The sequence below is a fragment of the Manis pentadactyla genome, chromosome 8 (genome assembly GCF_030020395.1).
Source record: "Manis pentadactyla isolate mManPen7 chromosome 8, mManPen7.hap1, whole genome shotgun sequence".
In the NCBI taxonomy this organism is placed as follows: domain Eukaryota; kingdom Metazoa; phylum Chordata; class Mammalia; order Pholidota; family Manidae; genus Manis; species Manis pentadactyla.
In genome coordinates, this window is record NC_080026.1 from 17,855,294 (window position 1) to 17,869,989 (window position 14,696).

At 35.2% G+C, this 14,696-nt stretch overlaps 1 protein-coding gene across 6 annotated transcripts in view; it reads right to left on the minus strand.

The window, feature by feature from the left end:
• The window catches only part of GALNT13 (polypeptide N-acetylgalactosaminyltransferase 13), a 529,379-nt gene that overhangs the window by 459,794 nt on the left and 54,889 nt on the right, over positions 1-14,696 (minus strand). For 5 of the 6 annotated variants that reach the window (XM_036928301.2, XM_036928300.2, XM_036928303.2 and 2 more), the window contains one exon: positions 4,815-5,060. In XM_036928301.2, coding sequence (XP_036784196.1) covers positions 4,815-4,956 — 142 coding nt within the window. In that variant the 5' untranslated portion in view covers positions 4,957-5,060. Of the gene's footprint in view, positions 1-4,814; positions 5,061-7,318; positions 7,340-14,696 lie in introns of those variants that run through there. The other variant, XM_036928305.2, reaches the window with a different exon arrangement.

Consider the following 14,696-nt stretch of genomic DNA (forward strand, 5'->3'; position numbering starts at 1 on the left):
AGTATGTAATCCATTTTAGGAAAAACGTGATCCTAACACTGATGGTTTTTAAGTTTGATATCTAGAGTTTAATAATGTAGCCAATTTCTCATTAACCAATTCCATTCAGCTCCAGGAAATTGGATCAAGTAATGCCTTGCAAGGAACCTATTTTCTACACTCCTCCAAACCACCAGAGCTAGTCAGGCATCCAGTTCTTTTCCTGCCATTTCTCAGATACCTCTTCATTTTACTCACTTCCCTCACACCTCACTGTCACTGCTCTGCTCTAAGCAGGCATCCCCGACGACCCAGAATTCAAGGAACGCTGCCACACCTTCCTGCCCAGCCTCCCTGAAAAGCTGACTTTTCTCCAATCCATTCTCCATATTGAATCCATAGTGATCTTTCCATAACACAAATGTGACCATGTTTGCTCTATCTTTTAAACCCATTCAGTGGCTTCACAATCCTTAAATCTATTCAGCAGCTCTTATTCATTCATTTAGTTATCCACATAATGTAACAGACACATCAAAACCACATCCAAAATAAATTTAGGACCTAGTAATGTCCCACTTCCGTCAAAATGTTCACCCCACCCCCCATCCCATGGCCCTTTCTCCCCCAGCACTTGATAATCAACATCCTAAATCTCGTATTTATTTACCCTCGCTTGCTTTATATAAAGTCTTATGGCACCTCTGTATATTCTTAAAATGTGTAGTTTTACATTTTAGTTGGTTTTAGCTTTTCAGACTGTATCATGCTGTTTATCATCTGATTGAGGGACACACTATCATATTGTCAAGTTTCATTCATATTGGTACAAGTCACTGTAGTTCATTCATTTTGACTACTATATGCTATTCTTTTATATTGGCATACCACTATTCATTCATCAGCTTTTCCACTAATGAGTTATTTTCAGCTTTTACTTTTGTGAACAGCAGTTCCATGAAATATTTGTATGTGCAGAAGAAGTTTTCTTGTGATTATAAATGCTAGGTAAAAATACGTTTTCAGATTTCAGAGATAATGCCAAACTGTTATCAAAAGTTGTTATAAAATTTGGAGCTGCATCATCTCTAACAACTGGTATAATCAGCCATTTAAATTACTGTCAATTGAATGAATGAATAGATAGATAGATAGATAGATAGATGCCATTATAGACTCGGTCTGCATTTTCCTGATCATAACTCATGTTAAATATTTCTTCATAAGTTTTTTTGCTAGGTGTGTTTCATGTCTGTTTCCCATTTTTCCTATTGGGTTATTTCTGCTTTCTTATTAATAGGAATTATATATATACTTGATAATAATCTCTCAGTTGTATGTTCATTGAACATCTACAATTTTTAACTTCTCTTTTTATTTGCTTCAAGGTATGTTTGAATGAACCAACTTTCTCAACTTTAATATAATTAAATTTATCAATATTTTCTTTTATGGTCATGGTTTTTCATGTAATTTTTTTAGAATTTCTCCTTAATTCAAGGTATTATAGATGCCTAAATTTATTTCTACTAGAAGTTTAGTTTTGATGTTGATATTAATACTTCCAAAATTTATCTTGGTTTATGGCATAGTTAGGCATCCAATTTCATTTGTTTTCCACATGGTTTACCATTTTATTTTCAGCTCCATTTATTGAAGAACCTTCTTACTCCATTAATCAGTGCTTCCTGGGTCATATACTGAATGTTCCAAACACACGTGAGTCTACTTCCAGGGCCTCTATTCTGTTCCATTGGGCAATTTGTCTATCTTTTGAGTCCCTTTTGCCAATATTACAATCTTAATTATTCTAATTGCATCAGATATCTATATTTTTCTTCTTCAGATATATCTTGCAATCTTTAATCATTCCATAATAAGTTCAGTATTTTCTTCTTTAACTAGTTATTTCCTACTTATGTTTCGGAGATTAACTTAAATGCCACAGCCTCTGTAAAGTTTTATTTATTACTCTAGATCTACTTTCCTCAACTCAGAGCTCCTTCTTCCTCATCCTAATACCCATGTTACCCATTATCCTTGTAATCATTTCCAAATTATGTTTTTTACGGAGAACAAAGAGAATGAGAGAGAGATACATGCTTACTTTATTATTGACTATAGGCTCAATGACAGTGAGGACCTCAGTTCCCTTATATTTCCAGGGCTTAGCACATAGTAGGCACGTAAAAAATAATTTTTTTTGAAGAGTCACTTCCTCCCTTGGAGCTAGACTCAGAATAACTGCTCCTCCCAGCCCCCTGTTGTAACCTGTTTCATTTGGGACCTGACTCACTTACTCATAACAGCCTGATGGAGCCTCATTCAGACCTGTCATGCACCATCACATTTAGCAGATGTTGACAAAGGGCTACCATGAGCCAATACTCCTCTGGTGGTTTATGCAGACTATTTTATTTAATTCTCAAGGCAACCTTGTACAGCAGAATTATTGCCTCTAAATTTCTCATCTTAAGTGAGAACATTAAGATTTTGTTAAAGAGTGTGCAGAAAGTCACACAACTAGTTCATGAAGGAAGTGAGAACCAGGTTGGTGAACAGTCTGGGCTTTTAACTACCTGGTAATGCTATTACACCACAAGTGTCACAAAGGCTCTAAGAGTAAGATTTGTTTTTTTCTTGGCCCGTGCCTGGGAAATATTCTTCTTTTTTTTTTTTTGAGATATAATTGCCACATGACATTGTGCAAGTTTAAGGTGTGAAATGTGTCGATTTGATAAGCATTTAAAAAATAATTGATGAATTGGTAAATAAATGATCATATTCCAAAATCAATTGATGGTGTATGCTAGTATTGAGAACTTAAAAATTGTTTAAATTTTAGAACCAGAAGGGATCTTAGAAACCACCTAGTCCAAACACTTTGTTTTAATAATGGAGAAACAAAGGTCCAGAAAGACAAACTATTTTTTAACTCAAAAAACCTGTTTTTAGCATATTTAGAACATGAAAATTTTAATCAGGTGCATAGCATTATCTGCCTGAAAATAAAATATTATTTTAAAAATATTGCACAAATTCCTATATAAAGTACTACTCTGAAATAGTAAGTAACAATAGAAAATGAAATTAAAATCCTAAAGTCGATTTTCTGTTTACTCGACAAATATTAATGCACATTAAACTGGTCTTAAAAATAAAGAGAATATAGTTTAATTTTACAGTTTTACAAGGAAAAAATACTATTTTTTTCCTTGCATCACTAAATTTCACATTTTGAGATGTAAGACTGAGCCTTAAGAACTTATGTCATCAAAACGGTACTTTTTTGGCACTTGCAGAAAAAAGCTGTCATGCTTTCACCGAATCAGATTATAACATCTTTTGTGACCAATCTAGATGTCTCTGTTCAACAAATGACAAAGTGATCATTCTAAACTGATGTGATCCATCAAAACACATTACCACTTTCAGTCAAGCAGCAGCTCAACTGATTTTAACAAAGAAGCAGAGAAGGCTGATTTATTCTGGGATTTTAACCAAAGATCAGCAAATCAATCCCCATATTCATTTATCAAAAACCAATGGAATCATAAAGTTCTCCTCTTCAAATAATTCTAGTACAAAGGCATAAAAAATGCATACAACCTACCTAAATGAGTCTCGGTACTTTCCCTCAATTCTTTGTACGAGCCAAAAACTGCAGTGAAAGAGTTAGACTTACTTTGAAAAGAGGAAGAAAATCAGAATTTCTCCAGTTGAGCAAGAACATTGTTGGAGCCTAAAGCAACCAAGATATCCAAAATACTCTTTTAACAAAAATTACTTTTTGGAAATGCTCTTCTGTTTCCCTAAACTTCATATAACCAGACAACATCAATGAAAAATTTTTAACATATTTTGATAAATAAATAGCCTCAAAAATATCTGTAACATTAAAGGCAGAGTACATTGTTTAAACTAATGCAAATCTCAAATCAGTAATTTAGATTCACTTTTCCAGAAGGTACGAACATTTCAACTGAGACTCAGAGTTTTCTCACATTTATAGAGAAAACTTGCTAAGCAGAGAATAATAAAAACCAGATTTCAAGAAAAAAACGTTTACTTCAATGAAAATAAAAGTCATTTCAAGCACCCATAAGTACTTTAGCGGCATTTATATACTAGAAATATTTCAGAAATATATTAATAGATGTAGATGTCAACAAAAAGCATAAGAACATTATTTACTTAATCAATAGCCATTTATATAAGTCACTCTGTTTCTTTAGCATTCACTCTTACCCAGTTATTGAAACTAAAGAGGGAAATAATGAGTTGAAGTGACTTCACAATATACGTAAAGTTATCTTTTGCACTTAACATACATAGGTCAACAATATGGTGTCCCACAGTTAAATCTTGTCTCAACATGTGTTTTATCTTAAAAACTATTTTTTCAGTTGGGTTTGGAAAGGGTGACACGTGTAGTTCATTTTGCTTCAATCCCACCATCTCACTCTAGGAGTTTTTCCCTTTTATGTTATGTGCTCAGTCTCTCAAGGCTTTTGCTTCTCAAAGCCTAAATTTAAAATTCTGTCCAATTTGAATGTTCACTAAATTGTTCTTTCCTTACAGTCACAGACACTGGAATTGTTAGAATTGGAAGGTATCTTACAGGTTACCTAACTCGTCTCATTTCATCCAACATGATATCAGAGGCCAAGAAAACTAAAGTAGCTTTCCCATGGTTAAATGTGTATTAATAGTTCTGCCAAAATGCTCTTCTAACTCAACAGCTTAAAAACACTCCCATTCTGAAGTTTCATGTTCTGTGAAGTCCCCACCCTTCTCGCATCTGTAAAAGCAGTGTTTGCCTCGTGAGCACTTACCCCTGAGTGCAGGGAGCAGGGATCTCTCCTTCTTGTCGTCACATTTGTTACATTCACTGAAGTACAGGAGTAAGAAGACATCGACAAGGACCCACATCAGTGAAGTGGCTAGAACCACCTTACAGTAAACAAATCTCCTCATGTCTTCCCTGGGTTTCTAGTTAACACAAAGATTGAAGACAGACGCTGCTTTGATAAATCCACGCCACAGGGGTGAACTCCAGGATAAATGCAGAATGCATCCCACTGTATTTTTAAAAAAAAAAGAGATTTTCATTATTGTATAGTTTGTTTCGCATATGGAGATATAATGTGAAATATATGACTTACTTAATTTCCCCACAAATATCAGTACTTGGTCTTCAAGATCAGAATCAAAAGCCCAAACTGAAAATTATAAGCAGGCCAAGTTGGCTAAAAGTCTAACGGCTAATCTTAGATTGGTCATTATTCTGCCAGACCCTTGACAACTATTTGTTTCTTGAAGTTGTATTGTCTTTTCCTTTAAGTCCTATCATAATTCTGTAGAGAACCAGGTTGTCAAATAATGCAGCTCTGAATTTACCCCGATTCAGCACTTCTGAGATTCCAGTACTGCTGATAGAAGGCATCTTAGTATATCATATATCATAGTGGCTAAGAACTGGCCTTTTACACACATAGGCCTGGGTCTATTCCCTTGCTGTCTGTGGGATCCTTGTAAGCCATGGTTTTCTCATCTATAAAATGAGAATAACAATGCCAAACCTAAAGATTTGCTATGAGGACTAAGTATGATAATGCTTAAAAAGTATCTTGCAGAACAGATAGTTATTAATATTGATATGAAATTTTTTAAATTCTCAGACTCTCAAAAAGGCAATTACGTGAAATAAGTTATCAATTATGTAGCATTAAAAACTCCATCTGGTGTGCACAAAATGTATCCACAACAGATGTGTATTTTAGAATGGACAGCATATATTCAAATAAATTATCAGAAGAGAAAAAAGCATATCGCGTAAAGTGACTCAAAATAACCAAAGCATGAATTATAAAAGGCATAACAGACATGTGCTTAATTATAAAGAGATATGCAAAGTCAGTTTAGAATTAATACCATAAACATTTGTTTTATTTAAACTACACTGAGCAATAACTACCTGGTTAATCCATTTCTATCTGTAGAGTAAATATATCAAACCAATAATATTCTTGTATCATTTGCTACATTTAAAATTGTATGATGTGAAGTATAAATTATTGATGTGAATAAGACAGGTAATATAGTTTGGACAAATATTTGGGGAGAACAGCTATTAAATACAAAGATACTTGAAACATCTCATAAACACTTGTCTCAAAATAAAAACAGCAAAGTATAATTTGCTGAGGCAGAAGCTCTTTAAATTAATGACCTGACTTTGCACCATAAAACAACACAAATCCTGTTGCCTGTTACAGCCTAAGCAGACTAGTGAGAAATACAAAATTTACATACAGTGTCAATTAAAAAATTATTATAACACAGTCTACTTTCAAATCTACATTGTATTTATATTTATTCAGCATGCATTTTTTTAAAGATGCAAAATGTGCAAATCTAAAGACACTGGATTTTGTTTGCTTGTTATGTTTTTTGAAAAAAGTCATGCTAATTTCTTAATTTCATATTGACTTCACTTTTTCTGTAAAAGAAAATTATAACTAAATATTGGAACTCAGGGAAGAATAGCAAGGGAGGAATTCCCCTACATATATTTCCTCTTACTTTTTGCAAGCTTTACTGAATATGAGGTATGAAATAATTCAAGCTATCAAATTTTCTGTCATTCTTTGGTCCTAAGATGAAGCTTATTGTAGGAAAAAGACCCATGGAAAATTATATATAATACTGACTGTTACCGAAGGGCTATCCACAGACTTAGAAAGAATACTTTAAAATAAAAGATCATATAATAAAATATCTAAATCTTATATAATAAAGATCTATAATAAAAGACAAATGGCACCATCCATAAAATGAAAGCATGACTTTTTCAGACAGGCATTTGCCCCTCTGTGTTTTATTTTCTTTACTTGTATTTCCTGCCCTATCTACCTCACAAAATATGTGAGGCTTAAGCAAGATAAAAATGAGGACAATTTTAAAAGAAAATATGAAGAATATTATTATAATAGAAAATCCGAAGTCACTTAATATTAAATATTAAACTAAGATAAGTCATTTCCTAATTAACAGCCTAACAGTTGAAGTTAATCAGAATTTAACATATACTTTAATAGAACGTGAAAATCACATCTCCTTGTCACTTCAAGCATTATTCAAATTATTCTAATTTCATAGCCTGCTAAACCTATATATCAAGACATTAGCACTGAGAGAAGTCTTTTACCATTTTATGTGACAAAACGAAGTTGCCTTTAAAATTTTTGTTTATGAGTCTTTCCTTACATATTTCAAGTTTTTAATTCTATCTCTACATTGAAAACATACTAAATTTTATCGTTTATAAGAGTCTTACCTGCTGACACCTGTAAAATAGTAATAGTGCGTTGCAATACTCTTCATGAGAACAAAACTGATCGAGCAGAAGGATGGTACAACATAACACGGTAACACTACCCAGCAGAAGCACAGTTGGCAGCCCAGGTTTATTTAAGAGAGTCAGCATCTGTATTATGTTTTTATTCCAGTTAGCCCCTATTTGTGTGCAAACACTGTTCTGTTTCTCAAACCAATTCCAAGTTCTGCAGTATCCCCGGCTTGCCAAGCCCATGTGGAGCATGACCAACTTGCATAAACTACAGGCTTTTCTATCTGGAAATCTGGTTCCTTTTTCTAATTGTTTCAAAGTCTTTAGAGCATAGTTATTTCCCTCTTTAAAAATATTTCTCCAGCTAGGAAGACTTCAAGAGTTAGAAAACGATCAAGTACCATCTTGATAGTCAATGCCTTTTGTCTTGCCCACTCAATAATGGTATCAGCCACATATTCTATGTAATATTACAAGATTTTTGTTCGAAACTATGCACCATTTTTTCCTATATTTATCAAAAATAGACTTCAGATATAAAAAATAAAATCTAGGTAAGGCTTAGAAGTTTGGTAAATATGTTATTAAAATAAGAAAAAAGTTTCTGTTTTAAATGAGGAGGTTATCACTTGCGCAGGGAGTCTAGTTCAGATGCTATTAGACATATTTTTATCTATAGTCATATATTTTCTTTTGTAGAAAACTGCATAATAGGTGCAAATGTATTCGGTCTATTTTATGAGGCTGTATGGGAGGCTGCCAGAGGATCCTGGAACTAGTGTAAGACTGCTGGTAGTGCTCCCAGAAGCTGCAGGCACCCAACACGTTTTAAATGTTTTAAATAGCTACACAGCAGCTTCTGTGAGCTGATGACTGGACAATTTCAAAAAGCTGGTTTATGGACTGATAAATCTAGTAAGCAGGCACTGAAAAAAAAAACCCTCAATAAGCTACAAGTCTGATTGATAGGAAGACTGATCTTTTAATGAGGATCCAAAATTAAGGCAGACTTGGGGGCCACCCTTAACCTAAACCACAGGGTTCACCATAAACCCACACCACACTGGAAGATACACCAGGAGAGAAAGAAGCAGGAAAGGAAAATGTTAAATGAACGCCTATGAGGAAAGATGGTGGAACAGAGGCAAAAATATATGCCCTTACTTGCATAAAGTTTAAATATTCATAACATAAAACTTGACTATTAGGAGACTACCTAGCATAAGATCTAAAAGCATATACTGCAGAGTTAAAATGCCATGATTTGAATCTGGGCTCCAACACTCCCTAACTGTATGGCTCCATTCAAGTTCCTTAAATCTTCTATGCCTCCGTTTTCTTATTCACAAAACATGAACAACAATAGCTACTGCGAAGTCCATGATGGGTACTGAATGAATCAATGCATGCAAAGCTCTTCTAACAGTACCTGGGACTTAGGTGTGGCTCAGTACACATAGTTACTATTAGTAGTAACAGTAATATAATTATCATGATGCACTGAAAGGATGAGAAGAAAGAATGCGAATTATCAGCCCATCCTTCCAGAAGCATATTCAGTACATGCATATTCAGGTAGTAGGAGGGACAAGATGAACATCACAACCATATTTAATATTCACAAATACATTTAATATAAATCACACATGTATTTAGTATTAATATTTGAGAGCATTACAAATATATTCTATATTTAATAATCACAAATATTAATACATATAGTTTCTGATGGGTTATGAGTTACACAGGATCTTACAATTGTCAAAACTCATTGAACTATCCACTGAAGATCTATGCACATCTTTATACAATTGTGTGTAAATTAAACCTCATTTTTTTAAAGCAAAAACAAAATGTTAATGTACTTATCATTTGATTCCCTGATTAATACCTTTCTGATCTCTTTCCCACCATTGTTCCCCAAGCAGCGACTTGGGTCTTGAGTCTGACTTGGGTCTTCCTTACAGATACCAATCATTACCGTGCCTTGGGGTGTGTGCACTTGCTGTTTTCTCTGCCCACTAACATGGTCACGGCCTTCTGTCTCATTTCCAAGGTCTTACTTAATTCCTGCTCAAATGTCAAATATTGGAGAGCTTTCCTATCAACCTATATAAAATAACACACACAATTTAGTCACCCATTATTTCTTAACTCACTTTATTTTTTTTCTTTGTACCTATTATCCCACCAATACATTAACAAATTAATTGTTTTTTTTAATTTGGCTATTATCTGTCACTCTTTCCTAAATAGTAAACTACTTCAGTACAGGATTTCACATCTCTTACACATGCCCTCTGTCCTATATATTTAAGTTTTTAAAACTCCAGCATTCATTGCTATGGCCTGAATTGGGCCCCTCACACCCCCAAAAAAATTCATATGTGAAGTCCTAACCCCCAATATTTTAGATTGTGACTGTATTTAAAAAGACAGGTTCTTTTTAAAGAGGTGATTAAGATTAAAACAAGGCCATATGGTGGGTAACCTTATAAGAAGAGGTTATTAGGACAAACACACACAGAGGAAAGACCATGTGAAGACAGAGAAGCCAGCCATCCATACAACACAGGGTGAGGACTCAGAATGAAACCAACTCTGCCTGCTGACTTTGGACTTCTAAAATTTATGAGAAAATACATTTCTGTTGTTTAAACCACTCTGGGATACTTTGTGATGGCAGCCCCAGCAAACAAATGCCCTGGCTATATCCATTTTCCCTTACTCCACTCATTCATGCAGGCAGATGGCCACAGCTAAATATATATATATACATATTTTATATATATATATATATATATATATATATATATATATATATATATATATATATATATATATATATGTATATATGCTGCCTGTTCTCATTTTAAATCTATGAACTCATACAACAAGAAGACTTGCAGCGCTCTGCAGTAATCCTGCAACCGTTCCCAGTCAAGTCAGTCTACATCTCAGAGAACTTTTCCCCTTGTCGGCCTCCCTCAGAGTGACATCTCCTCTCAGCCTGTGTCTCTCATCTCATCACCGCCCTTCCACTTTAGGCAGAGAAGACAGAAACAATCAGAAGAGAATTGTGTGAAGTGCCATGCTGAATGCATTAACTTGCTTGTCTCTATAACACCCCTAAATCTGCAATTCCATGTGTTACAAGGGATGAATGGTACCTTTGGAAGTGCAATACCCTCTGCTCTCATATATTCTCACATACAGATTTTACTGATGCATTTGTCTCTTCTGTATCAGTTTTTCTTCTCTAATAGATAAGTCATTGCTAACAGTACAAAGATACTATACGAATAATCTTAAAAACTAATTTGACACCACATCTGTCTTCAGCTATCCCTCCAATTCTCTGTTCAGCTTTAATGCAAAATTTCTGGAAGGAATTATATATTACCACTGTTTACACATCCCATATCCTACCTTCCCACTCTCTCTTAAACACAACAGACTTTGGCCCCTGCCACTATAAGGAACCCTGATTTGATATGGTCATTGCCAAATCTAAGCATTCTTACATAACTTCTAAGCACTATTTGACATAGCTTAGCCAAAAATCCTTGTACACCTTCCTGGCAACTCTTTTCTTTCATAACCCTTATTTGATCTGACAGCAAATTCTATCAGCTCGACCTTCAGATTTGCCCCACTCTCACCAATTCCACTGCTACCACTCTAGGTCAAGCCACTATCACCACCTTGACCTATTGACTTAATAGCTTTAAAGTTTAATAGCTTTATTGAGATATAATTCACATACCATACAATTCATCCATTTTAAGTGTATAATGCAATGGCTTGTAATATAGTCAGAGTTGTGCGATCACCACCACCATCAGTTTTAGAATACTTTCATTATCTCAGAAGGAAACGACTCCCCTTTGACATAACCTCCCAATCTTCCCTTTGCCCCAGCCCTAAGCGACCACCAATCTAATTTGTGTTTTCTATAGATTTTCCCATTCTTATCATTTCATAAAATAGATTTATACAATATGTAGTCTTCTGTGACCACCTTCTTCACTTTGTATATTTTCAAGACTTATCCATGTTATAGCATATAACAGTACTTCATTTCTTTTCCTTGCCAAATAATATTCTACTGGTGGGTAATACCACCAGTATAGACATACCACCTATTAGTTTCCCATTTGTGCATTGGTCCACATATGGGTTATTTCCATTTTTTGATTATAATGAATAATGCAGCTATGAACAAACAGGTACAAGTTTTTGTATGACCATATGTATTCATTTCTTTTGAGTTTATGCCTAGGAGTAGGATCACTCAGTCATATGCTATTCCTTATCTTCTCCCACAGTTATCTATTCTTCACACAGAAGGCAGGTTGGTCCTCTTAAAATTTAAATCTAATCAGATTTCTTCTCTGTTTTGTTCATTATCTATCAAATTTAAATCAATTCCAAATCCTTATCTTAGCCTATATCCCTTAACCAAATCTGGACCTTGACCACCTTTCAGACCTTATGTTCTAACTTTCTCTCCTTTACTTGCCATACAATCTTCATGCTTGAAGTTTCCTCTGAAACACTAATCCCCTATATAATTCAATGGCAGATCTCTCACCCCTTATTCAGATCTCTCCTCATATATCCCCAGAGAGTTCTTTTCTGGACCAACTAATCTAAAATAAGGCCCTTTCACCATCTATACCATAAGCTTATGTAGTTTATTCAGAGTATATATCACTAGTACATATTCATTTATGTATTGTCTACTTCCCCCATGGAATTATGTTCTCTATTCTCCATGCTACCCTTAAAATACCACAGTTTCTGGCACAAAGTGGGTGATTGATAAATATTTCTTGAGTGAATTCAAGAACAATTGAGAAGAAAGAGGTCTTATAAAACTGTGGGGAAAATTAAATAAGTATTAGCAATAATAATAATGAAAACTGAAAGTACAACATTTGGTTGAGCCATGGGTGAGTGGTCACTCTAAACTGAAAATAAATGCACACTTGTTACTGGCATAAAGCTTTTCTCTCCCTTGAATTTCTTGTTGGACCCTCTGACACTTCTGGTGCCCTCTATCCCAACCTCAGCTGCTTCAGGAAAAGAAGATGAGTAAGGCTGAGGTGTCCTGACACCAGAGTGGACAGAAGGCCTGTCCAACTATGGCTCAGAAGTTAAAGGATGATGGTGAGTGTAGAGCTCCCACCTATAGCTCTGTTTGGTACAGGCACCCAAGTCATCATTCTACCTGGTTTCAGGTCACAGTGTTGCTGTTCTGGTCCAGTCACCCACCTCTGGCCACACCACTATGGTCTATGAAACTGAACTGGGTCATGTTTTCTGATTTCTACCATAGGATAATGGTGTGTCTTTTGTCACAAAGGCTGCTCAACACTGAAATGATATTGAAGGTATCAGATTTCTGTACTCCCTACCATTCAAAGCATTTGCTAAATGTTGGAATGATTTCCCCAAAAATAGATCGACAGAGATATCTGACCAACCTTCTAATTACCTCCTGGTCCACCGACCTGAACAACGCAACTGACTCAATAAATTTAGGCTTTCCCCTGAACAAAGTCATTCCTGGACAAGGTGTGTTTTTCTTCCCCTAAGAGCAACCCCAAGCCAGCCTGACTGGTATACCACCAGGTGACAGCCCAGACAAAGGAAGCCTAGACTATTCAACTTAATTCTGACTCAGTCACCTGATTTTCTTGTTGGACTGTCATGGCCCTAAAGCATTAAGGTAATATGCTTTTGATTGTATACACTGCCAACTGCATCGCCCTATAAGAGCCTATGTGGGCCAGCACTGGAGGTATCTTTCATTTTTGTCAAAATACCCTTGTCCCACTCACAGTTAATTCTTCCATGTGAAAGATCTGGGTCAGAGTAAGAGATGATTGAAAAAAAAATGAGGTAAAGTTATATTTACTGAGCAGGAGCACACCAAATGCCATGGCTATGGAGGGAAAGCAACAATCCTGACACCTGGGGAGGAAACAGATTGTATCCCAACGGGTGGAGGGAAGGGAGAACCAATTCCTGTTCCCTCTGTCACCGAGATCCACGTCAAAGCCTGGCGAATGATCGCATAGCCTGCCTGAGTGGAGTAGCTTCTGAGACCGGCAATCCAACTGCCGCTTTGTTTGTCACCTAAACATGATAATCTCTAAGGAGTAGAACTGATTTATAGTCTTCCGTAGGTTTGGTTTTTTAATATAAGCGTGTATTACTTTCAGAACAAGACTATTACCTTAATTATAAAAAGTACAGTATTCCTTTCATTTATCCTATAGAAACAGTTGAGGGTCTAGATGCCAACACTGTGCTAGGCACTCAGGATAGAATACATAGAAAGACACCATCGCTGCCTTCTGGCTTGGGATCCTGTAGAAAAGTTAGACAAGAGCATCTGGGTAGGGACAAAAAAGAGGTAAGTGAAATGTAAGGAGTGATTCCAAAATGCGGAACTCTTTTTAATGATAGTTATTATATGTAATTATTAATGTTGAGACAATGTAACAACCATATTTAATGGGAGTAGAGAGACTGAAAGAAGAATGAAACTTTATGGAGAATGCTTATAAGGCAGATGCTGTTTGTCAAGGCAGTTTGTTACACATTGCTCTTTTTAGTCAAGCTTGGATATAGGGAAATCCATTTATGAATATGCTATGAATGTCAAAGCCTAAAAAACACGCTAATGAGACCTTACAAGCAACAGGCTAACATTAAATCATAGTGAAATTAAGTCTTCATAAAGAAAGCTTGTAAAAAACAATATACGACCTTCAAAAAGAATAAAATTAAGTTATTTTGACAACTATATTCATCAACCTAAAAATTCCTCATCACTTATTTGTTTTTGGTGTATTTAATGACTGTTCAGTATTCATCATATAACACCGCATATCAGTGGTTTAAGCTTGTTCATTCAAGAGGGGAAGACAGAAATCCAAAATGTTCAACTGAATATAAAACCTAGAGATTTAAGACAACAGCAGAAACATTTAGACAGTTCCCAATAGACATCTACCAGTGAGCTGGTGATCTTGTGCCATAAATCACATGATTAATAAGAAAATAAATGGTTCCACTGAGACATCAAAATCTTAACCTCAGCTTCCTAGCTGGCCTCAAGGCTTCTGAATTCTTTATGACAAATGATGTAAGGAGTGAATTGCAAGTGTTCGTTCTTTAAAATATGTAGGGTAATGTGACTATTTCTTCTCCAGATTTCCTTTCCCAAACAAAGACATTTATTTGTAGAAGATAATAAAGAATAATAGAGTTATCTTGTAAAATTGCATCAGAGTCACTCCGCCCTAGCTGGCAATTAGTGGAAGACAAAAAGAAAGTGAGGTAGAATCAAAGA